Here is a 26,930-nt window from a genome sequence, read left to right as displayed (position 1 = left end):
TAGGTTATGGCTCATGCTGTGGTATTTTGAGGCAATTGGAAATCCGAGGAGTCAAGTTAAGCATTCTTCAATAAAGTATACCTGTATACCTGTGGATGGGATAGAATTATTGTCATATATAGTTGCCTGCCCTTCCACTTCCATTACTGTGGTAAAAATTGATACATATATTCATATTCCTAGTTACCTATTCATTTTCCGCCTAACCAGTATTTCAGCTCTAAAGTATATATACAGTATTAATTAACTCTTGTGATGGACTTTTAGAGAAAAATAATTAAAACTGCAAATATTTTACACCAACTAGTACTCCATTTTCAAAAGAAAGAATTTAGTTCATTATATTTTGTGGAAATAGAAGGACATGGGAATAAGGTTTTGCTGATCTCCAGTGGTGTCCCAGTGACAGAAGTTTATTTGACCTAGTGTAGAACAGTACGGAAGGAATGAGATTTTTGAAGAAGAAGAAGAAGAAGAAGAGTTTGGATTTGATATCCCGCTTTATCACTACCCGAAGGAGTCTCAAAGCGGCTAACATTCTCCTTTCCCTTCCTCCCCCACAACAAACACTCTGTGAGGTGAGTGGGGCTGAGAGACTTCAGAGAAGTGTGACTAGCCCAAGGTCACCCAGCAGCTGCATGTGGAGGAGTGCAGACACGAACCCGGTTCTCCAGATTACGAGTCTGCTGCTCTTAACCACTACACCAAACTGGCTCTTTTGCATATTCAACCTTCCCTGAATCCCCTGGTATTCTCCAAAACAACTCCCAGAGGGTTGGGGAACTTTGTAGGAAGTTGTCAGGAACTGCAGAAGGAAAGAAAAATCAGCCAAAATAGCTTACCTTCCTATTCTACTAATGGGTCCATCTACTGGATCAAAGAGCCTTCCAGTAGATGGACAGCACTGGACACAACTTATTGTTGTTTTTCTCTCAATGTACCTTTAGGCAAACATACTATATTGCATTAACAGACTTTCAAATTCCAGGGAACAGAATTTAAACTTTAGCTTGAAGTCACAACTGTAACCAAATTTGGGGGTTATGCAAGTGCAAAAAGAGGTCTTAGTTGTACAGGAAGAACATTGAAAGTTTATTTTATTAGATTTTATTAAATTGATATACCGCCCTTCATCTCAAGATCTCAGGGCAGTTCACAGAATAAAATACAAGGTAAAAACACAAGTAAATAATTAAAACAAAAACAACAAAACAAAAACCGTCTCTTCCCACAAACACAATTAAAAGGCTGTAGGGTTATTACCAGTAATCAGCCAAAAAGCTGGTTGAAGAGGAAAGTTTTTGCCAGGTGCCTAAAAATATATAATGAAGGCACCAGGCGAACCTCCCTGGGGAAAGCATTACACAAATGGGGAGCCACTACAGAGAAGGCCCGTTCTCGTGTTGCCACTCGAAGGAGGCACATGAGAAGGCCCTCAGACAATGACTAAAGGGTACGGGTCGGTTTATATGGAGAGAGGTGGTCCTTGAGGTCTTGTGGTCCTGAGCACTTTGAACTGGGTCTGGAAGCTAATTGGCAGCCATTACAATTGGGCTGGGATCATTGTAATACACTCAACCCGTATTGCCCCAGTGAACAACCTGGTTGCCGAATTCAGAACCAGCTGAAGCTTCTGAACTGTCTTCAGAGGCAGCCCTACATATTATATAATGTGTTGAGAGTAGCTCCCTTTCTTTATGATCAGCCTGCCATATAACAATATACAGTTTTCCTATTTCCAACATTATAACCTGTGAACAGCTTCAAAACACATGAAATTAAGGCAAAAGGAGCATGTAAGAAGGTGTTCTTTGCCTCAGGCCGCTTAAATTGCAGGGATGTTGAGTTCACATCAAACCTTGCAAGCAGAGATGGACCTTTCACTATCAGGCCAGTATAGCAATGGAATAGGGTGGTTATGGAATCTGTGCCCTCAGAAGATTGAAAACTAAGGTTGGCAACATCCCAGGATATGTTCATAGCCTGTTTCATAATTGAGTGATACTATGAGCTATGATAATATGAAACTCATATTTGAAACCGCATGATGGGTTCATATAATGAAGTAGTAATTTTCATATTACCATTTTATGGCACATAAGTTCCCCTCTTCATAGAAGAGTATTTCTTCTATTGTGAAGTACTCCAATCCTGATTGCTGACACATGATGGAAACTTCAAACTCCTACATGATCATCGTGATGGATATGTGGAAAATCATGGTTGCGTAAATCCAGTCTTCGTGTGATTTAATAAGAAACGTATATAAAGCATAGCATAGCCTATGCTTTGCAGATAGCATTAAAAAGCAGCTTTGGAAATATCTCCTCTCATTTGATGCTATCATTCTGAGGAGGTAGGGCCTGCTAAAATGTCTAGAAGCTAATTTATTTTTTTCTGTGCTGAAAGAGAATATCTCTCTTAATGCAACAATAAGGAACCAATTCTTATCTGCCAAGCATTAGAGAGCACAAACTTTGACACATTCTCTTTGGTAATATATATGTACAAATTGGGTTGGGGTTTAACCACAGGAGTTTATGCTCTCTGATAGCCTCTGTGTGAATTGATGTGTCGAGCTGCTTCTTACAAAAACTTGGCATCCTTGTTTAATTTGGCTGTGTCCAAGTAAATTGTCAGTTGATTCTTCCCCCAGAGAGGGAATTACCGGTACCGGGCTCAAAATGTGTTATTTTCATCCTTTAGAATCCAAGATAAAGTTTGAATTTGCCTTTGTTTTTGGACATGTACTTAGGTGCATCACAATGTGAATCTGTGCAAGTGTAGTATGCACCAGACATGGGAGAGTAGACCAGTTTACAATGCTGAGAAAGGCAAGGGATTGAGGGTTACAAAAGAGCTCTCAGAGTGTTCAAAGTTGAGTGGTTTATTTGATTGATTGATTGATTGATTGATTTGCCGCTTTTGCTTTTCCTCAAAAAAAAAAAAAAAGAATTGAAACCAATTATTATTGGAACCAAGAGGGGAAATCATTATGTAAACACAGATGCTATTAGCCTGATGTATTATAAAACTGGCACTGGTCTTCTTCAGGCTTTAATAGCTGGTGTTATATATAGTGATATATATTCACTATATATAGTTATATATAGTGAAGCATGGGTATGAGTGCACAAGTTTTAGCTCTTTTTCTCATTGCCCTACAGGAGTTGGAGGGGGACTTTCCGAAGCCAGGTGATAGCTGATGCCAGTCATATTCATAATAGGCCCACTGAAATCATTGGGTGTATTTTGAGAATGTTTGAGTTGGATATCACCCATAGAAGGGTCCCACAAATGTTAGAACCCTTTAAAATCAGAGGACAACAGGAAAGAGCATGCTTCAGTCTGGAGCACTTCCACGTTTCCACTTAACTCTGGATTTGAACATCTGAAGAGGGCTTTTGTAGTAATTACTGGTATACTGGAGATCTGTTTCAGCAGAGCAGTTCTTTAGCACAGCACAGTGATTGTTCCTGAGATGTTCCCACTCCATGCTCTTTAAAATTTTAGCCTGTCTCTTAGTGATGATGGGTCATCACCTGAGAATTTTGTACTAAAGTAGGTTCCTGACATATGATTGCTACTACTTTAAAACATACCTGTTCCTAGGGACTGATCTGAATTGTGAATTGCAAACTGGTTTTTGTGAATCAGCTGCTTTACCACATTATTGTTGTATTTTTTATTTTATTGTTTTTATATTTACCGGTAATTCTGTGTTCTGTAACATGCCCTGGTTTATGAAAAGTGATGCTGGACAGGATATAGATTCAAGTTATAAAGTAAATTAAACGTCATCCCAGGGTTAGATGATGCTCCTCACCCTGCCTGTGAATTAATGCTTTAGCTGTGGCTTTGTTGCAAGAAACACTGAGTGGGTGGTCAAGACCAAAAGATTACCAGGGTGGGTGGAACTGGATCAGTAATAAGAGGGGCATGGATGTCTGAAGTACATGGGCAGGCTTAGAAAGCTCTTCTGTAGAGACAAAAAAGGTTCTGCTAGGCAAGAGGAAGAGGAGATGAGGCAGCCAATTATTCACCATTTCACAGAGATCTCCCTTGCTATTGAATCAATTCATAGCTGCTGTTAGAGAAGCAAGAAAGAAGACAAATGGTGATATAGGGAAAACACTCTTGCACAGATGCTGTGTATAACTCCTGGAGACAAAGGACTGAAGATAAATACTCTTTTCTGACAATGCCTGTCACATACAGTTTCAGTGTTCAGGCTGCAATCCTGTGCACACTTACCTGAGAGGAAATATCATTGCACAAGTCTGACTGATTTCTAATTAGGCTATAAATTTAGTTTGAAAACTGATTGACAGAACTGTAGCAACCAAAGATCCCTGATGCTGAATGGTGGAATCCAGCAACAGGGAACTGGGAGGGAGTCATTCCAGAAGTACTGCAGCTAATATTTTGTGTAGAGAAGGTGAATCCTGAGTCTGTCTTTGTATGTACAGCTAAAGACATGGCAATATGGACTGGTGATAGATAACAAAGAGGCCTAGGGTATGGGGAAAGAATAAAGGGCGGGGGAAGATCCAATCTGAATAAACCCCACCCACCCCTATTGGTACCAATATAGGTGCACCAAATGGCTGGGTGTGGTCCAGATTCCAGCTGGTGAGAGAACAGATGAACTTCCACTACTTATGCAATGTATTCACCATGTAACCAACTAAAGAAAAAAAACAAAAGAAAAATTAAAGACATAGCTGGACATTGTGGGTATAGTTTAATGTTGAGATAGTGGTTTTTAAACATGTCATACTTTATATTATAAAGAAGATTGAAGCTAAAAATGAATGTCTGTGTGGTTCATAAAAATCATATGAACCAGGGATCAGTTGACATTAGTGGAAACACAGAGCTGTCATTGCAACTTAAAATGAACTGTTGGAGGGCAATTTTCAGAGGGGCAGCCAGTGTTAAACTGCTGCAGCAAAAACAACAGGGAGCCTTGTAGCACCTTAAACACTAAGAAATGTTGTGTAGCGTAAGCATTTGTGGACCGGATTCCACAAAAGCTTATGACATAATAAATTTGTCATTCTAAGGTGACAAGATTTGTACCTGAGAATCAAGTTGATGAAACTTTGACATTCAGAAGTTAATTTTTAAATGTGAGTTCCTAGCATAGAACCACACACATTTGCCTCCTCAAGTATGATACCTGTGTCTCTTAAGGTGGATTTAGATTCAGAGGGCTGAGTCTAAAGCATTCATTAGTTCGGTAGAAGGAGATTCTTTTGGAGGAAGACTCCTGTTGGAGAAAAGGAACCTTTGGATCCACCTCAGGTTATGTTAAATTTATCTATGGGTTAAGGAGAGAGAGAGAGAGAGAGAGAGAGAGAGAGAGAGAGAGAGAGAGAGAATGAATAAATGAGAGATTTCATTCAGGGTTGTGTGCTTTATCTGATAAGTAGGGCACTGATCGCAAAACTCTTTATCTAGGTCACTGTCAAGGATCATTTAGGAAACTGGTATCAGTATTTTAATGGTCCATTGATTGCTTTGACCAATTTTGCACTTTAATGCATGCAGAGATTGGCACAACAAGCTGCATGCCAGGATAAGAATAGTAGGTTAATGCAAGCTCTCATTAACCGACATGAAACAATCACAGTGAGAAATGGAATATTTCTGATTAGCACAGTGTCAAGTAAATCTGGCTTTAGTTTTGGGAACCAAAGAAGGATCGCTACTTAAGAAGACAGTATTTTTCAGCATTTATCTCACAATGGCTTTTGACATGCTTATTTTTACTGGGAGGAAAAGTGCAGTAACTTCAGTGTCTGGGTGGAAGCTGTTAGTAAATGTAGACACTTTAATGATATACATTGAATAGGATGTGGAATGTGTGCCTACCGTGAATAAATTTGCTTGTTGTCTGAGGCAACCATCAGGAAACGAAGAAAGGTTGTAGGATTTTTGGAGGGTTCCTTGCATATACTATTTAAAAGAAAATTACTTAGTTTGTGCCGCATAATATTCAAATTTATGTGACCATGGACTATATTTCATCTTTAACACTCTGCTTCATCCCTTCATTTCTCCAATCCATAGTTTTTTCAGAAGGAAATGGGAGATCATACCAAGCAGAAATGTGCCGTCAGATTGATCGTAATAGTGTGGTGTTGAATTCCTCCCACAGTGAACATACATGGACAGCCATAATTCTGGCCATATAATATCTATACTGGCTTCCAGTTTCTTTCTGTGTTCCATCCAGGGAGCTGGTTCTAACCTTTAATACCCTAAATGGTTGAGGACCAGTGTACTTGGAGGACTGTCTTCTCCTCTAGTGACCTGCCCAAGGATTAAGTTTTGTAGAGGCCCTTCTATGGGTGCCCCCACCAGGGGAAATCAGGCTGATGGTCAATGCAGAGCAGGCCTTTTCAGTGGTGGTATCCCATTTGTGAAATGCTCTTCTGCAACAAGGAAGACACACACCTCAGAAGACAAATTAAATTTGTTTGCCTATATTTTCAATGTTTCTTACTTTTACAACCTTATCTTTTTGCTGCTATCTTCACTTTTAAATGTTAATAATATTATTTCAACTTTCTTTTGCTTCCACTTTTAAGGTTTTTTTTTAAGTATCTTAATTATTTTCTGCATTTGCTATTTTTAATTATTTTGCACATCACTCTTGAATATTTTAATGCATTTTGTATATAAAATATAAAATTGTATATAAAGTTATGTAAAATATGTTTTGTACGTTAATAGCACAAAATGTTAGCACACCTCTCCCTTTTTTAGTGTCATCTTCTCTGCTGAACTGGCAGATGTTGTTAAGGATGACTAATGAATGTGTCTAGATTCATTTTTGCTCTGATGGTAATTTTAACCTCTACTGGTTCAAACCTTTGCTTTATATAAAGCCAGAATAAATGCCCTGAGCAGATTATGCACAACCTCCTCTTTCCTGGTACCTGTTTTATGAAATAACATTTTGCTGAATATTTTGGAAGTTGTGGGGCAGTTTTGGCCAGATAGAGGGAGCTATAGCTTATGGGTGTAAAATACTAGTCATTCATAAAAGCAGATTAGAAATTGGGAGTTATCTAAGTAGAATTCTGAAATAGTATTCACAGGACATATTCTTCACCAAAAAATGATTTGATTATTTATGATTATTTATTTCAAGACTGTGTCACAAAAACTCCTTCCCCCTCATTTGATATTTTGGTGCCAAGGGGCATACTACGGTTGAGTCAACATATAAGGCAGATGTGCATTCAAAACATTCTTCAGGTAGGGAAGTATAGTACATGAAAGCTTATAAGTATGTTAGTCTTCAAGGAGCCACAATAGTCTTTCTTACTATTATTTGGCAGAGAATCAGTGGCTAGGTTTTGTTTCATGCTTGGTGTTAAGATATCTGGAGTCAGGAAGGAATTTTCATGAATCATATTGACCAATTATCCTGGAAGATAGATGCTTTCTCCTCAAGAATGTAAGTTCAGCTGTACTACTGGAACTGTTGATTCTGTAGTCACCTCAGGACCAAAGAAGATGTGACTCTAAATAGGTTGTGCCCAACTAAGTTCTTTTCAGAGTAGACCAGTTGAAATTAACTAACCTAGGTTAGCACAAGTTCATTTATTTTAATGGGTCTACTCAGAGCCAGCCCAGCCATGAAGCAGGTGAGGTCACTGCTTCAGCTAGCAGAAGCCTCCCAGTTAATACACCTGTGGCTGCCCCGCTTGCCCTGCTGCCATTGGCGCCGATTTTGAAATAACCTTTCCCAAGATCAGCAACAATGGTGTTGCCAATTCTCCTCTTGCAGCAGAGCAGGCAGGAGCTGGTAAGTGGCAGCAGCAGCAGCAGCAGCAGCAGAGCAAAGTGGTATGTCCTGTTTTGCCTCAAACAGCGAAATGGGGCACACTGTCCCTGGGTCTACTTTGAGTAGAAATAATACTGGATATAACCCATTGCATCTTTGAATCCCATGCTTGGGGTTCCTTGTGTTTTCTCGGTGGAGTTCTTCATTAAAAAAAACCTATTCAGCACAATACAAAGCTATTATACAGGCATAGGCAAACTCGGCCCTCCAGATGTTTTGGGACTACAAGTCCCATTATCCCTGACCACTGGTCCTGTTAGCTAAGGATGATGGGAATTGTAGTCCCAAAACATCTGGAGGGCCGAGTTTGCCTATGCCTGCTATTATATGATGCAAACAGGAACTCCAGGGGCAAACAAGAGCCTTGGAGAAAGTCAATCTGCAGTGGAAAAACAGCACAAAGCAAATGGGTAAACTCCCTTCTGCCATGCTGCTGCCCAATCCTTGCTGCCTTTCTCCTCCTTGTGTTGGTCCTGGCTGTGACACAAGGCACTGACAAGATGGGAGAGCAATGCAGCTGCCTATGATAACAGCAAGAAATAAACAGTAACATTAAAAATCACAGTGACCTACAGTACAATTACAACACAGCAAAAACAAAATTACCAGATCAAACAAATCACTCAAGAGTAGAATAAGATACTGTAGCACAGAATAAAACAAATAATATGAAACAACTAAGGGAAATGTATCACAGAGCTAAACTAATACAAAATAATAAACCACAGCAAAATAAAAGGGTAAAAAGGGATGCGAAAATAAAAAAGATGCTGAAAATACATTAAAGTAGGCACCAGGCAGGGGCTCTATAGTTGAGAGACTACTGCTGAAAAGGCCCTGTATTTTGTAGCCACCCACCATACTACCTCATTTGACAGTAGCCTGTGGAGAAGTTTCTCAGCTGATGAAATCTCAGCATCAGTACTTCTGTCTTGCCTTAGCTTATTGCCCACAATCCAGTCTTTTATCACAGCGAGGCACTGATATAGCACCTCTACGCCTCATTTGGATTCAGTGAGTGTTGCCCACGTACTGCTGACACTGCATTCCAAATCCCCATATGGGGTCATTCAAACTATGTATGGGGATAGAACCCTGTGAAACCCCAAAGCATGCATTTGGATGCGTGTCCTCTGGTCAGGGGCAGCCTGTGCATTAGGCAAGGTATAGCCACTTCCTTCTGGCAGAGGATCCACCCCCTGTCCTGTCCCTCCCTGCTCCCACCGGTGAGCAGCTGCCAGCCCCACCAGGGCTTCTCCCACGCTGCCCCATTGCCCTCACTGCTGCCACCACGCACTCACTGCTGCATTGTGGCAGCAGTATGGGCACAGCCAAAAGTGAAGATACCGTTGCAGTGAAGGGGCTGGCAGCAGTGTAGGGACAGGGAGCAGGGTGAGGACCCAGATCTGTGGTTGTCATCATGGAGACAGGGTGACCTGGAGGTAAAATGTCTTGGGCCAGCCCTGCCTTTGGTAAAAATAAGACTGGAGCACAATCTTGTGCTTCTGTGGTTACCTATGCTATACCCTTCCGAGGGGGAGCTACCTGGCCCCATCTCTAGCCACTTTTCAACAGACAGTAGGAACCCAGTTCATGTCTGTGAGCTCTGGACACTATTAGTTGATTTTAACAACAGTGTTGTTATATTTTGAAGTGGATTTTGTTCTTCTAGCTCAAGGTTTTCCAAACTTGAGTCTCCCAGCTTTTTTCAGACTTCAACTTCCATCATTCCTAGCTAGCAGGACCAGTGGTTAGAGATGATGGGAATTATAGTCCAAAAACGAGCTGGAGACCCAAGTTTGGGAAACCCTGCTTTAGTTGGGTAATTTTTTTATTATTGTCGATGTGTTTACCACTAGCAGATTTAGTTATTTCCTTTAAATATAAAAGTGCCACATAAGGATTTTAGGAAAAATAAATACATTGATAACTATATAAAATGTGTAGTCTCGAAGTAATGAAGTCATTGGGCAGTTTTTGTAGTATGTTCATGTCTCTGGTAGTACTGAGGAAATAGTATGGCCCCACATATCCACAGCAAGTAACATCTGCCCCGCAAATTCCACATTACGAGGCAAACACCAGGCTCCCAACCCCTTGTTTTCCTCACAACACTAATGGTGGAGGACAGCAGCATTTGCAGGAGAGAAGTGATGAATGAGATGGAGGGCTTATCTCTTCTCCCACACAATTTCTTCCCTAAGCTCTCCCTCCTCCTTCACAGAAGATGGTGGGGGGGGGAGTTAAGTGTTCCCCACATTATCTGACAAGGACATGTTTAGGAGACACACACCTTTGTTTGTACATGCACAAGGACAGGTAACGCTGCCCCTTGCTTAGCTCCTGATACCTTAAGCAGTCCTGCAGCACTTCTTTTGGCAGACTGATAATTTAAAAGATAATTCTCTTCCTTTTACACTTCATTTCTTTCTTCTCATACTGAAGAAAAAGAATGTGAGCAAACGTGTGGGAGGGAAATGTTTTATTCCTGTCAGACTTGGCAGAATCTCTTTACACAATCTAGTATTGCCATTGGATATGAATATCCAGTTTGTCTCGGTACCTGTGCATTGCGATACATTGATCAGCATTACCAAATGATTTTTCTTTTAATTTTCTTTAAGTTTTTCTGTGGGGTTTTTTCTGTATTCCAAGTTTATGCAGATTATTAGACCTGGGTAAAACTGCCCAGGATTCCAAATCATGAAAAGTCTCTTTGAGGGTTTATTTAAACTGCCTAGCTATTCTGCTAATTACTGCTGCTTCCAAAATACATCCTTCAGTGATGAGACTTCACAAGTAAGAGACGAACATGGATGTCATTGCAGGATATTCTAACATGTATGACTAATGCTGCAAATGAAATATAAGCTGTCCATACAATATGACATTTTACTCAGGCACAAAACATTCTCTATTTGCTAATTACAACGAGCAGGTTATTCGAAGGCTGGTGTTTTTAATTAAGAGCTTATATACCAGACAATCTCTATGGATTAAAAATAAATGTTTTGGTCATTGGAAAGATAGGCACTGTCCTCTAGTGGAGAAAAGGTGCCACAACAGCAACCTGGAAATGCCCAGCATTTTACTAATTAGAGAAATACAGCAGTGAGACCAAACGCTGTCATTGCTGATGCTATTGGCTGACTTGAAGCAAACACCCTCTGATGCTCTAAGATCCTCCTCACATTCTGTTCACTTTGAAACCAGGCTATATAACAAGAAAAACTCCCATTTTAAATCACAGAGAAGCTTTTTGATTAAAGCCTCTGCCTGAATCCAATTAGCTGGAACAGAAAGTGCATCTTTATCATTGGGACCTGCATAATCATGTTGTCTAGATTAGCCTGATCCCCCCCCCCCAGTTTAAATAAATAAACTTGAGCAAGGAAAGAGTATGTTTATCTTTGAAATGTGTTTGTTGGCACTGCTAATTTGTTCAGGTAAAGTGTGATTATACTTTACAACATAAGGAAACCAGTTTTTATTATCCATCACTTATCCACCTACATCTTCAATATTTTATATTGGCTTCAGCACCGCATGATCATTTATATATTGCTGAACTTGTTTTAAGATGTTGTTGGGGCATGAATTAGGAAGCACCCACTTATGGGCTCATGGAGAAAGTTGAGATTTCAGTCCATGATGCAGCAAATTACGGGGTAGGAGGGAAGAGGCAGAAAATATATCTTTGTTGCAACTGTAAAGTTAAGCTCTTTACAAGGCTGTAAACGTTAAGGTGCAATGATATTGCATCTGCAAGAAGTGAAAGATGAGGTTGCTCACAGGAGTCATAATGTGCAAAGTCATTGCCCAAATTGCATCATTTTTAGACCAGGTGTTCAAAACTTAGCTCAAAAATGCATCTGCAATAGCAATAATTGCTGAAGGCTCTCTATGAATTACCTGCCATTTAAAAATCTGAAGGTACCTCAAAGATTGGCTAAAGCATGAAGAAGTGAATCTTGCTAGAGTTGTTCTTAGATATGTGGGGCAGGAAAAAACTGAACATGTTTATCTCCAGACCATTGGTCTTGAAATGGTGCGTATGGACCCACAGATGGATTGTGGGTCATAACAGCAGCACTACCACTGTGCAAATATATGATTAAAGGGGGGGGTTCCAAAATGCATTTTTGCGTTAAATGTGGGTCTTGGTTCTGAAGAATACTGATCCCACCCACACCCCACAATATAGATAATCCTTGATGGTTGCTTCCTATAATCCAGGGTAGATGAACCCAGTGCAGAGAGCTAGAAACATGAGTGTGAAACAATGGCTGAGGCTGCATTTTTAATGGAATGCACACTTAACTGGCAGTAAGCTCAATCTGCACTTACTTATACACACATATGGAGAAATAATATGATTAAAGATTGGCGCACATTACCATACATCCCTTTTTTAATTAAAAAACTCTCTGATGTCTGCAATGTTTTTATATCTCATCAACAAGTGGCATGATGCATGTGCGTGTGAATTCCAGTGAAAGCAACAGATTCACTTTTGGGAGTACATACAGTATAGCCTTGTTAAATAAGAAACTGCTCTTCCCAAAGCAAGAACCAACACCCCCTATTCCTTGTGCTATTAGCTCAAAGTAACAAACAAGGACATCAGTAACAGGAGTAGTAGCTAGTCACAAAGATCCTGCCTGCATGACCCACCACTGACCTTCTCGATAGTTTATTGTCAAGCTCAGCTAGCCTGGAAAGTATAGATTATACAGCAGCCGCAGCCTCAGTATTAATTTATAGTGGAACACCTGGCATATTAATGGCCCTTGCTCAGCAGTAATCTGTACAATATTGCTGGGAGATGGTGCTTCTTTCCTAATTTATTTCCCAGGCGTAAATATTTCATATTTAACAGAAACTTCGAATTCCACATTTAAAAATACACTTAAATATTTCATACAGGAGGGGAAATCCCCATTAATTTAATGAGAGTTCTTTTTCTGAGGTTTGTCTTTTTGACATTACCTCCCTCCCCCTTCCTTGTTGATTCTGAAGATCCTTTAAAAAAAAAAAAAAACACCATGCACATATTAATATGCACCTGTAAATGGCTGACAGAACCCTCTGAGTATGAAGTTCATCTCAGCAGGTTGCTTAATTCTGGTTGGAAAAGCTCAGCAGGCTTTCATGGCTCAGTACCCCCATGAGCATGAGGTTGGTGATTAAGGGGTAACTTGGCCTGCAGTCCAGCTAGCTTAGTCTGTACACTGATTGGATCTCAACAGGTGAGAGATGCTGTGTGGAAAGAACTCAAAGGAAAGGTTGTGAGGCTGGTGGCATGGCACAACAGAAGGAGGCCTTCTTCCTTCCTTTTGAGGCATACTTGATTCCAAGGTGCACTCCATCAGCTAAAGGTAACACTCATGGTCGTTTTAGCCATTGCAAGGCAGCAAGTCAAGATTTGATATCAACTGATGATCCTGTAAAATGCACATTTATGATACATGTCTATCCCATTTGTCACATTCACACTATATTTTTAGAAGTTCACCTAAAATATCTAAATTGAAGAAGTCATTGTAATATAACATCTAATGATGTGTGGGTGTTTTGCAGAGTGGAAATGGCTTCTTTTCCCAAAAGATGTCAGTCAGCATTCGGGGCAACCTATTTAACAAGTTTTTCAGCATTCCATACACCGGAACGATAGTTTTAGGTAGTCATGGTTATGCTGGCCTGAATTTTGTGTGTGTGTGTGTGTGTGTGTGTGTGTGTGTACTTTGTATCATTTAGTTTACCTTTGGGACATTTATATTTAGCACTTTTCTGATACCAGTAATCTTTTTCTGGTGCTGAAACATAACACTTATGGATTGGGAGCTCATAGTGCTTGCCTCAAACAGTATTATCACCTCAGTGATGCAGAATGAGAAATGGAAAATAAGGTCTAAGTAACTGCCCATAATACTTTGACGATGGGGTGCAACATTATTTTGAGTGCCAAGGGCCACATTTCCACAGAGGAAAGTTTTTTTGGGGCCACATAACTGGAGCCAACCAGAGCATGTGCACCTCAAAAACCATAATGACACTTTATGTATCATGCTCTGTGGTTGGATTGTATGATACTAACAACAGTGTTGGTGGTTGCGCAGAGATATGGGGGAAGAGAAAGAGATAGGCTGAGGGCCACATGCAGCCTGCAGGATTCTTATCTGTAGTATGATAAATCACTTTCTAAGGGAAAACATTAACTGTATGATCCTTGGGTTCTGCGTAATGCAGAGGCATAGTGTATGAATTCTGCAGCCATCCTATATGTGGAAAACCAATGCTTTGAAAGAAGACCATATATTTAATCTGTCTGTGGATATCTGTGGGTATCTGAAGAAGTGTGCATGCACACGAAAGCTCATACCAAGAACAAACTTATGTGGATATCTTGTATTCAAGGACTAAGATTAGCCTATATTCTTTGCAACTAGTAGATCTATATTCCGCACTAGATAATGTGTCTGTAGATAGTTTGACAGTATTTGAGTAAAAAATTGCTTCTCAAAAGTTACGAATGCTAAGGTCTGCTTTCAAGCTATGCTCTTTCAGGTTTGTATGGGGAAACATTACTTAGCCGCTGATAATAAAATAAATCATTTTTGCCAGTTTGGAATAACATGTTTCTTTATTAATTCTTTTCAACAGGCCATTCTGCTAATCTAACCTGCCGAGCGTTCTTTGGATACAGTGGAGAAGTCAGCCCTTTAATGTACTGGATGAAAGGCGAAAAGTTTATCGAGGATTTGGATGAAAGTCGGGTTTGGGAAAGTGATATTAGGTAAAGTGAGGAAAACTGTATATATTTTGTCAAGACTAATCTGTAATTCTTTAGTGAATTAAGTACTAGGTGAAGGATGCCACAGACATTTATTTTAAAATGCACTAAAGCATTGGAGGCCTGCTTTTCCACATGGTGCACTCTGGGACTGGCATAAAAGATGTGTTCTTTTACATGTACACAGTTATCTCTGAAAGCTCTTTCTTTTAAATGAAAAAATGCAGATTTGAGGCTGTACAAAAGTATCTAGAAGAAGCTTCTATTATCTCCAGTTAGGATAAATAATAATATGTTAAGGTCTACCATATTTCAACACAAGTATATAAAGCTCAGCTCTCATATAGAATATTACATGAACAGCGACATGTTGCATTTCTTATCTAAAGCTTTCCCAAAGATGTACACCTACATAATCTGATGCCTTTAAAAAATATTTAAAAAAAATCTGAGTAGTGGATTTTCACTGGTTTGTGGGTTTGGTGATTTGAGTATGTTCAGAAGGACCCTGAACTGCTTGTATTCTTTATCTTTGTTGAGCAGGGAATATGAAATGTTTATTTGCTTATTGCTTAAAATGGTATAGCAAAACAAGCGATGGCAGGTTATCTTTACATGTTTTTTAAACCCAAGTGCTTACATTCATCCTCTGTGGATATAGCTGAATTATTTGCAATGAAAGAGGGGGCACATGTGTGCCATGAGAGCAATGGAGAAACACCTAAAAAATAAATTTCTTTTAACATAGCAGTACCTTAGTACAGCGGGTGGCGCTGTGGGTTAAACCACAGAGCCTAGGGCTGCTGATCAGAAGGTTGGCGGTTCAAATCCCCGTGATTGGGGTAAGCTCCCATTGCTCGGTCCCAGCTCCTGCCCACCTAACAGTTCGAAAGCACATCAAAGTGAAAGTAGATAAACAGGTACCCGCTCCAGCGGGAAGGTAAATGGTGTTTCTGTGCGCTGCTCTGGTTTGCCAGAAGCGGCTTTGTCATGCTGGCCACGTGTCCTGGAAGCTGTACGCCAGCTCCCCTTGGCAAGTAAAGCGAGAATGAGCGCCACAACCCCAGGGTCGGACATGACTGGAACTAATGGTCAGGGGTCCCTTTACCTTACCTTTACCTTAGTTTACCAAGATGGGAAGCAAAAGAGAGTAAGTGCCACTGAATCAATAGGACTTATTTTCATGGAGACATGTGGCAGGATTGCACCTCTTGGTGCCAGATCCATCAGATAATCTTTTTTTCAACACCTGCTTTATATACCATAATTTCAAGAAATCTTTCTAAAATATGTTTTAAAGAGCATGTAAACCTTTTACGAATAATTTGTGCACAACCCCTTGATATCTTATCAGGGTATGCTTAAAGATGTCAAATTAATTGGCAGCTCTTATTAGTATCTGCAGAACCAAATGTCCTCATTAACAGTGAAGAAGAAAAAGGCATTATATAATTTAATTAAGATTGCATCAAACCATAACCAAATTTGAAACCGGGCTGCTTTCATTTCTGAGAAACAGGATCATCTTTCAATGTGATGTAGTGTAAACAACATTATATACGGCAGGGAAAACCAAACTGATTTTTTCTTTCACAGAGTTCTTAAGGAACATCTTGGGGAACAGGAGTTTCCATCTCATTAATGCTAGATTCAGTGGAAGAAGGAACCTCGGAAATTACTCGTGTTATGTTGAAAATGGATATGGCCGCAGACTTGCTACCGTTATTCTACTTAAAAGGGGTGAATATTTTATTTTTACTTTAAAAAAACCCAGAATTATTTACACTGTAAGAAGTTGATGTTTTGTATAGCTATCTCCCAATTTTTATTCCTTCGCTCCTTAGTCCTCTGTACACTGAGGGTGGGAAATGTTAGTAATTTTCCCCTTCAGTTGGGAAAAGGACATTTTAAGAAAGAAAAAAAAGAAAGCCCTCATTAAAATGGCTATCTGTTGAAGGAATGCAGTTAAATACACTTTTTAATAATGTTTATATAGAAAACACTTTTAACAACCGGTGAGTATGGGAAACTAATAAAAATTTACTAGAACTAGCCTGGCAGGAAGCTATTGACACTAGAAGTTTAATCATTTTCTGTAAGAATAAGTCTAAATAATTCAAAAAGCAATAGGTTTGAAATATATCATGGGGAACCAAAAAAAAAAAAAAAGTTGGGAAACTTGCTCCTGATGAATTCCAACTCACAGAGGTTTTTCTGTTGTTGGTGGTTATCTTAAATGCTGTGTTTAAAACTTGCTGCATTTATGGGAGGGCAGGATTAATGCTCTTCTATTCATGACCTACTAAAATTGGGGTATGGGGGCTGGGCACTCAAATATGACAATCTCCATCTAACCCCACAACTTTTGGAGCAGCAGTTGTTGGATCTATGACGTTACAAAAAAAAAGTGTGAGCCATTAATTTAATGCAGTCGTGCTTCTACCCAGATACGTTTACCAGTCTGTACCAGCTAACCGTTGGAAGCATCAATGTGGAATGAGCTTTCTGTGTCCTTTTGGTCATTGTTCAATGTCCAGTGGCGGTGGAGTTCATGGAACTCCCCTTCTCATCCACCATTCAGAAATGTTAGTCTTCTTCTTTTAGCATGGTATGCATTTCTGCAAAATTGCTGTTCTAGGGCACCAAGAATCCACAGAGCCAATTTCACCCAGTCAGGCACGCTTTCCCAGCATTCACAATGTAGCCAATGAAAGCATGAATAGGCCATTTGCTGGAGGTTTCTGTGGCCACATGTCACTCTAAATTTAAGGTCAGAAATTAAACAACTAACCTGGCCCTAGATTTAATGTGTGCATGATGCTGTTCTAAAAACAAGCTTGCGTTATTCACAACAGTAACAGCTACTTCACATTGCAGCCAAAATAATAAAATACAGTAGGTGTGTCAAATTCCTAAAGAAGATATCACAAAAATTCAATATTACTTGACAGCATTTCAATTATTTATTATTTATTAAATTTGTATACTGCCCTATATCCATTGATCTCGGGGCAGTTCACAACAATGACATTGTAATAGCAACAATGGCTACCTAGCAAAGTATCAGTTAAGATTACTATTGCACATGGTCTTTGAGGACATGATTTGTCAGTAGTGCTGAGAAATTTTGCAAATAACAAAAAGTTAGAAATAGGAGAAGGGGTATGGCAAGGAGAAATAGCAGAGGATTTGAATTGTTTGAGAAGTTACTTGATTGCATCTGTAAGATTTGAAACGTACCTGATGCATGCATTCAACATACTTTGCATTTTGACAACTTTTTAAATAAAATGAGAAATTAGCCGTGACAGATAAAACCAAAATCAAGCAGTGTCTCAGAGTTTCTAGCTGGAAAAACTCTGCATAGTTAGCAGGCTCCTCTTTTTCACCATGGCAACCTTTTAAATAAGATTTCCTTAGACCTACATCTTGGCTATTCAAAAAAATATGTTTTACAAATTAATGTGGAGTTATCTGGTTCTGCAGCAGGCCAAATAAGTTACAGTTCTCATTTTACCATTTAGTAATTGTTATTATTTGTTAACATTACAATGTTGTAAAGGTATATCTCATAAGGACAATTCTATTCATTTAATATTCAGGAAATGAATAGTGAAAGAGTGCAATATTTCCATTTTAGCAATAGGACTTTCCATTTTCTCCCCCTTGCCCAGCACAGCCTGTGCATTCCCTAAATCTGCTCCAGAGGGTTAGGGCAACCCCTAGAACATATTGGGGGAGTGCAGGAGACGAGAAAAGAAGGATGTTCCATTGCACAAGCAGAAATCCTTGTGTGATGGAACTTTCATTCCATCTGAGTAATACCCCTCCTCACTCTCTCACTATATATAAGGGTCTGGTGACTTCTATCTCAGTGTATCTGAAGAAGTGTGCATGCACACAAAAGCTCATACCAAGAACAAACTTAGTTGGTCTCTAAGGTGCTACTGGAAGGAATTTTTTTATTTTTTTTTGTTGGAACTTTCATGTGACGTTATTTGGATGCAACCCAGCACTTCCATTTCTAATTTATGTATGTTTGCAATTTTAAATTTCTACCCGAGCTTTCAGCCAAAATCATGCCATTAACCTAACCTCACAAATATGTTAACAAAACATTAATATAACATGCAAACCATTTTTTAAACAACAGTTTTAATCATAACATGCAGTGCAGAGATAAAATGGTGAAGGCTTAAAATCACAAAATGTTGAACGATCCCACTTTCAAAAGCCCTATGAAAGAAAGTTTTTTAATCAGCTTTCTGCATGCTAAAGGTGCCTTGGCTGGACAAAACTCCCAAGAGGTAGAGTTCCAAGCAGAGGACACCACTCCTGAAAAAGGCCTGCTTCTGCTGCCCATCATTTTGACCTCTGATAGCAGCATGATCCACAACAGGGCCGTCTTCACAGCATGAATGAATGGTTTATGCACAGCAAAACTTGTGGCGGTCTGCCAGTGTTCAAAAACGAAACTTAGTAGATGGAGGTGATACAACAACTCAGAATGGAAAACATCTACTCAGAAGTTGGAACTTCTTTTGAGATCAAGGAGTTTTGTCTGAGAGTTGCTGGCCACAACTTGTATGTATATTTTGAGTTGCCTCACAGACAACTGAACCTAAATCATAAGCTTTCCAAAACAGGGAAGGAAGTACAGTAGATTTGAAAGCCACACTACAACAGAAGTTGTATTTACGGAAGTGATTTTCCTCAGAGCGGCTAAGGTGTGGCTGTGAATGTGCTTTATCAGGCAAGGTGCTTTTGCATGATCAGAAAGTGAGAATCAACAAAACAACTTTGCAGAAATAACACAAGATGATTTCACAAAAGAAAGGGACTGACTGGTTAGAGTAGGTTCTATTGTTGCATGTTTGGATCCTCCAAATAACTGACTTAACACAAAAAGTGCCATGCTAAATCAGATCAGGGTCTGGCTAGACACCCAAGCAAGAGAAATAGCTAATCCCTACCATTTATTGCAAGGGCATAGGCATACTGCTTTATCTTATTGATGCCTATCTTCTATGTATTTCTCTCTCTCCTTTCAACTGTCTAAGCAAGTGGACATCTTACAGCAATTAATCCTGTACAGCAGACATACACTGAATGAAGAACTAATTTCCTTATGTGTGTCCTGAACTGAGTGCCAGCCAGGTTCACTGGAGAGCTTTGCTCCCTTTTCCCAACCAAGTCCACCCAACTTCTCATCCAGCTAGCTGCACACAGGCCAATAAGCACAGTCCCCTTCTTTCTTTCACCTGCTTCCTATTTTTTTAACCAGCTGCTGATCCATAATAAGGCCAGCTGTTGTATACAACAATTTCTAGGTTCACTTAGAAGCCTTTTTAAAAAGGCCTTTGAAAGGACTTTGTTAAAATCCAAATTGCCATTATCCATCAGACTGTGTGTGAATATTTGTTGACACTTGCAAAGAAATCTAAAAGGTTAGCAAGGTAAGATTCCCATTTGAAGAAGTCACAATAATCCTTCTTCAAACACACTTGTTTTATGCGTCTGTCAATTCTAGGGTTTTTTTCAGTCTCGTTCCTAGTGTTAAGAGTTGTTGAGTTAAAGCAGTGTTGCACATACCAAAGGCTACAAAGATTTTGTGAAATCATTGGACAAGGAAAATGTTGATTCCATTCACTAATTTCATTGTTGTGAACAATTCTTTGCCATTACAACTGCACAAATTATACCGGAGCATTGCACATGCTCATCAAACTCAAGCAGGTGCTGAAACTAATAACAAGCTCTCTATAAATGTATATATGGATGGGATTGTGCTGTCCTGCAGCTTTATACTTTCATGAGATTTAAATGCAAACCGGTAGGAAGGCTCATAGAGTTTAAATATAAAAGCTCTTAATAATGCAATCTAACGTAATAATAAATGGAGAAGGGACATACTCATTCAGTGGCACACTGCTGAAATATGAGGCTTTTGCTCATCATGGAGCCAACCTCCTGCAGTCTTATTTAATTACACTGCAACATTATTACAAAGTAGCCTCTAATTGTCTAATTACTTCTTCCATTTTTTTAAAAAAACTTCCAAGTTGACAAAGATGTAGGGGGCCTTTCAGAAAGTTGTTTAGCATCTTATTTTGTTGTTTTGTACAAGGTTTGTCTCTTGGCTGTTTGTTACTACTTATTAATGCCTTCCTTGACTTGGACTACTCACCCTTAACTTCTAGCATGCCCTGTGCCTCTCCTTTCAATATATGGTGTTAAACACTTCATAGCAATTCCCAACCATTGCCTTCCTTTTTCAACTGAAACTAGCAATGTGGTGCATGCACAAACATTCAAATGTTTTCTCATCATTCATGTTCTTCCATCAAACCTTTTTCCATCCAGATCCTTAATAAAAGCTTCTTCTAACACTATCCCAATATTTTACCATGATTTGATGCCAGCTGAACAAATATGCTGCTGCTTTCTGTTTCTTTGTAGCAAATGAGTTTCTTGGCATCCATCATCTCCTTCCACCATTTTGTTCTTTCCATCACCTAAGTTGCTCAACAACAGGACCACATTTTTTATAATAAGGTTTCAGTTTTTAAGTATAGGTCTAGCCAAACAAGTTATATGCTCCCAGGCCTCTTTCTAGACACCTGGAAGTGCAGCCACTAACTGCCCTTTTTCTGGAGTAATTATGCTTATCTATCTATGCATACTTGTCTATTTATATAGATATAATTTTAGGAAAACACCACAGTCATCTGTTAAATAGTATACTTTTGGCAATGGAATAAGTCACACTATACTGAGTGGACCTTCTGAATTTATGTCCATAGTTCAACAGTAGGCTCCTATGTATCTTCTACTTTTCATAGTACACTGGTTCATTTTTATATAAAATGCTCTTATAAGAACATCTTAGCTAATCCATTAAGCAACCCTCTCGTGACACTATGAAGTTGTAATATTTTGCCCAGGCTATCCAGTACCTGAAAGCTGTTTCTTTTGTCTAAACCTCTATATATATATTTAAAAAACCTGCTGCTTTGGTAAAAATCCAGATATGAGGTTGAAGACTAATAGCAATATATAATGGATGTTCTAAAGCTCACTGTGGCATTTGTAAAACTAGAAACAAACAACTTAGTGTCAATTAGTCTTAATGGTCCCATATGTCCAAACTTTAATGGATCACCAGAAATTGTGTCCCTGTGGATCTGTTTCAGTTTATTATTTTTTGGGTGAATTTCTGGATAGTGTTCCCCCACTCCTCCTCAGCTTTGGTCCAACAGTGATTCAGATACAGATGAAGATTCTTACTCCAGAATCTATCAAAACCTCTTAGAGATTTTGTAATCAAACAGGCTATATACAGTCACAGGTAGGTAGCTGTGTTGGTCTGCCGTAGTCAAAACAAAATAAAAAATTCCTTCCAGTAGCACCTTAGAGACCAACTAAGTTTGTTCTTGGTATGAGCTTTGTTCTTGGTATCTGAAGAAGTGTGCATGCACACGAAAGCTCATACCAAGAACAGACTATATACATTTTGTTAAATAAAATAAATGGTTTTATTCTTATCTTCAAACTAAGCTTAGTAATACGGCAAGGCTATTAAGTGAACCTATATTCAGTTTGTGTCACATAAAGGATTTTTATTTATTTCTTTGCTGCTTTTGCTTGCAAAAGATAACTTGGGTTTCTCCTCTGCCAACCACTCAGCTGGTGTGTGTGTGTGTGTGTGTGTGTGTGTGTGTGTGTGTAAAAGAGACAGACAGACAGATGTAGCTTAGTATCCTGTTCAGGTACCCTCTTCAAGGAGCTCTCTGGTGCATTCAGAGCAAGCAGATTTCTTTCCCTTCAAGCGGCAAATCCTGCTAAGCAATGGACACTTGTTTTCTTCCTTCTTTTTGCCTCTTCCTTGCACTTTCTGCATCCTTTCTCTGTGTTGCCATTTGCTTGTCTCACTTTATTTCACAATTCTTTTTATCACAAACTGCTTCCCTATTGCCTTTTTCTTCTCTGCTGACACCTTCCACCTTCTCACGCATTTCAAGTTCTTTTTTCCTCACACCTTTTCCTACTTTCTTTACCTGCTATTATTGCCTTCCCTAAGACATTCACAGCCATTCCATCACATGTTACGGATCTGATCAGAAACAGCTAAAATTCCTTATCTCCCCTCCTTCACACACTAAAATCTACTTCTGCAAGGAGCAGGCAAATGGAAACAGGGGCACTTGAGGCATTAGGAACTAACATTTCAGCATTCCAGGATATTTCTATTCCTGAAGAAGTCTAGAAAACCATAGAAATAGTCTTCAAAGTGAATAGAATGCTCCTGCTCTATTTAGAGCTCCCTCAAGAGAGGTGTAGCTATAGGATCTGGGACATTAAGAATATGTACCTTATTGGGAAGAGACTTATAACTTTCACCTGTCACTTTATTGCAGCCCTCCCGGAAATCTACTGTATTGTTTTCCTATGTTAGCACTTGTAGAAATTTACTTCACTCATTCACTCCTTTCCTAAGAAAGTGTATTTAATTCTGTTGTTGCATGACAGCACAAACTTATACATGTGTACTCAAAAAGACCCACTGTGTTCAAAAGGGCTTATGCCCAAGTAACTTGTGTATACGATTGTGCTGTAACTTGCTTTCAAGAGTATAAAAGAGCACACCAATATCTCAGGAAGGAAATTTCTCCTTACCATGGTAGAAAAAGAATGGTCAATCATTTACTGTGTGATTGGACAATTGTAATGACAATAGTAATAGTAATAATAATAATAATAATTTATTCAAATGTTCTTCACAATAGACTTTCCTAGGCTTGTTAAACTCCTGTTTAATTTTTCAGCTTAAATTGCTTGGCTGTAATGCTCCCTTAGATTCCAGATAAGATATTTCCCCCATTTTTTAAAAGGCAATGGTTAAGGGAAATAACTGTTGGGACCATGAAGATTTGTTGTTGTTTAGTCATTTAGTCATGTCTGACTCTTTGTGACCCCATGGACAAGAGCATGCCAGGCACTCCTGTCTTCTACTGCCTCCCACAGATAGCTTTGCCCATACTTACTAAGCCTTGGTTCATACATGAAGCTCAGGCAATACTGAAGTATCATGGTGTATGAAATGTGCACGTGTATTCCTGTCTCCATTTTGAGATAATTCGAGTGTGAACTGAATGCTGCATTTGAACATCCAAACACAGAGAAACATGATTCACGCAACCTCCCACTTCTTTGAGGGAAGGGGTGAAATCACATGAAACTACTAAATCTATGAACCAAGGCTATGGGTGGGATTCAACTAATGGTTTCCTTCAGTGGAAGCCCTCCCTCTTCCATGCACAAACAATGCACCACCCAAAACTGACTTGTGAGGTCAGGACAGCCAGTGGGAAATTATTTTGTCATGCCAAAATGTTTGACCCGATAGAATGTTCACCATAACTTGATGTTGAATTCCTCCCTATGTTTTTTCAGTTTATACTTCAGACCAATAACTGGGGGGTTCTCATTATTCAGCATACTTGTTTTATAAGGACAGTAAATTTTACCTGCAAAATATACTGTGGTCTTGATGCCCTGTTCAGGTGTTTGAATTCATATGATGATGCACCTTCCTTCTTCAGATCTTCTCTGAATATGTGGGTGGTGGCTGGCGCTTGCTGGGGATAAGGCTAGCAGGTTCCAGCTCTGTGAACTTGCAGTTCAACCAGTGAATAGGCCTTAGTGCTTTTGCTACTGATAAAATCACTGGCAAAACTATAACTAGAATGAAAATACCAGACTGTTTTGCAAGTGCAGAGCTACAGCCAGCTTAAGCTGCTGATCTCATGAGCTCCTTCAGTCATTAGGAATCAATTATGCCTTATATTTCACAAAGTGATTGTGAGGAATAGGGCTTGAGTGGACAAAAAGCAGCAACTGTTTTATAGTAGCAGCTGTTTTATAGCAGCAACTACAGATCTAAGAAATTCCAGATCTTTTCACTACAACAGAGCACAATTCTGCAAAATGGGTGATTTTTCTAAAGGTGGTACAAACACATATGTGGTAGTAACATACTTTATGCGTCAACATCTATTAATTGTTCCTAATGTTATGAGCAATTAGAATATAGTAATAGAAACAACAGTCTACTGCCTTAAAACTTTAGACTACAAAGCCTTATTTATTTCACAAAATGTATATACTACTTGATTGTAGAAAACGACCTCAAAGTGGTTTATACACAATACCATGTGTTGTTGTATTTTTAGAAAAACAAATTCATTTTGCAAATTATTCATAGTTAATGCTGGTTAATTGAGATAATTCTACTCCATTTTCCAGATGAGAATTGATAGAAAACACATTCATAGAGTCATAGAATTGTAGAGTTGGAAGACCCCAAGTGTCGTCAAGTCGAACCCCCTGCAGTGCAGGAATCCCGACTAAAGCATCCATAACAGATGGCCAATGCTCTGCTTCAAAACCTCCATGGAAGGCGAGTCCACCCCCATCCAAGGGAATCCATTCCACCATCAAACAGCTCCTACTTAGAAAATTCTTCCTGCTATTTAGTCAGAATAACATTTCTTGTAATTTGAATTTAGTTGGTGACTGGTGTTCTCAGCAGACCATTTAGAGGTTGGGATTTGAGACTGTCCCTATAGCAGCTCATCAGGACAGCCAACCACCATTCAGCACTGCAGCTCCTGAAACAGTGAGGCAATCATGGAGAGGCTGCAGGGCAATATAAAGTAGTGCTTGGCTGAAGGCCCTCAGGCTTTGTAGTATTGTTATTTTCTTGAGATCAACTCCCATGCTTGTTCTTCTCACCATCACTATGTTCAAAATACTCATGACTAGAACTGAGACGAGTTTCTAGATTGCTAGAACTGGGTTTCCACTTTCATGTCAAAATTTGCATGTTTAATGAAGGAAGGCAAAGGCTGAGCAAACCGCCTGAAAAGATAAAAAATGTGTTTCTCTGTTTTTAATCCAATCACTATTTAGATAGAGGGCCACGGGTGGTGCTGTGGTATAAACCACAGAGCCTAGGGCTTGCCGATCGGAAGGTCATCAGTTTGAATCCCCACAATGGGGTGAGCTCCCGTTGCTCGGTCCCAGTTCCTGCCAACATAGCAGTTCGAAAGCACGTCAAAATGCAAGTAGATAAATAGGTACTGCTCCGGCAGGAAGGTAAACGGCATTTCTGTGCGCTACTCTGGTTCACCAGAAGCGGCTTAGTCATGCTGGCCACATGACCCGGAAGCTGTCTGCGGACAAACGCCAGCTCCCTCGGCCTATAGAGCAAGATGAGCGCCGCAACCCCAGAGTATCTGCGACTGGACCTAATGGTCAAGGGTACCTTTACCTTTTTATGCAAATGGTCCCAACGGCTGTAGGGAACTGTAGTTTAGGGAGCAGGGTAACTCTGAAAAATAGACAAAACAAAATTAAAATTTTTTAAAAAATCTTCCAGTAGCACCTTAGAGACCAACTAAGTTTTGGAGTGAGAGTGGCATAGTTTCCTTGCATATTCAGTAGGATAAGTGGATTGTAGAGGGTTCTTAATTCTAAGACCCTTAGCTATAATGCCCAGGTTCTTGCATTTAGTCAGAAAGAAGATGTCGGTCTGTACATGTGCAAGTTTCTTGGTGAGGTTGATGGACTTCCATTTCATGCGGCTCAATGTGGTGCCTTCCATAGTTCCAGTTACAGGTAGGTAGCTGTGTTGGTCTGCCATAGTGAAAACAAAATTTAAAAAAATTAAAAAATTCCTTCCAGTAGCAGCTTGGAGACCAACTCTTAAGGTGCTACTGGAAGGAATTTTTATTATTATTATTTTGTTTTGACTATGGCAGACCAACACGGCTACCTACCTGTATCTGAAAAATAGACACAATTTTAACTGGTGTGTGTGAGGGAAGACTGATAATTACATACGTGGGATCTTTAGTCATATTTTTGCAGTCTAGTGTTTAATACAAAAGCATCTTTGCATGTGATAAGTAGGGGATATAAAGACTCTCAAAAACTCAATCAAGTAGTGGGTGGAAGCTTCTGAGAGCACTCTTCCATTTGTTTACTTCTCTGTGCAAGTGGAGTTAATGATAAGTAAATTACCTCTGTGACACTGCTGAGAAGTTTATCAAAAATTAAAACCAGGTGCAGATCAAAGATATCCCAGAAGTACATCTGATAATTACGGTAGGATTAGTGTAAAATGAATGCATTTATTACCCATGATATCATTCAATATGTCTAGAGAATAGCGGTACTTTATTTTAATTAGCTGCTTCTTTCACTGGGTTCTGT

At 39.4% G+C, this 26,930-nt stretch overlaps 1 protein-coding gene across 1 annotated transcript in view; it reads left to right on the top strand.

Moving 5' to 3' along the window:
• IL1RAPL1 (interleukin 1 receptor accessory protein like 1) overlaps nt 1-26,930 on the top strand; it is a 672,251-nt gene that overhangs the window by 624,765 nt on the left and 20,556 nt on the right. Inside the window, 4 exon segments of the mRNA XM_033147221.1 lie at nt 14,525-14,657; nt 16,251-16,279; nt 16,282-16,317; nt 16,320-16,394. Coding sequence (XP_033003112.1) covers nt 14,525-14,657; nt 16,251-16,279; nt 16,282-16,317; nt 16,320-16,394 — 273 coding nt within the window.

This window comes from Lacerta agilis, chromosome 4 (genome assembly GCF_009819535.1).
Source record: "Lacerta agilis isolate rLacAgi1 chromosome 4, rLacAgi1.pri, whole genome shotgun sequence".
Lineage (NCBI taxonomy): Eukaryota > Metazoa > Chordata > Lepidosauria > Squamata > Lacertidae > Lacerta > Lacerta agilis.
The sequence above is the reverse complement of the archived record's forward strand: the minus strand, read 5'-3'. Positions and strand labels throughout refer to the sequence as shown.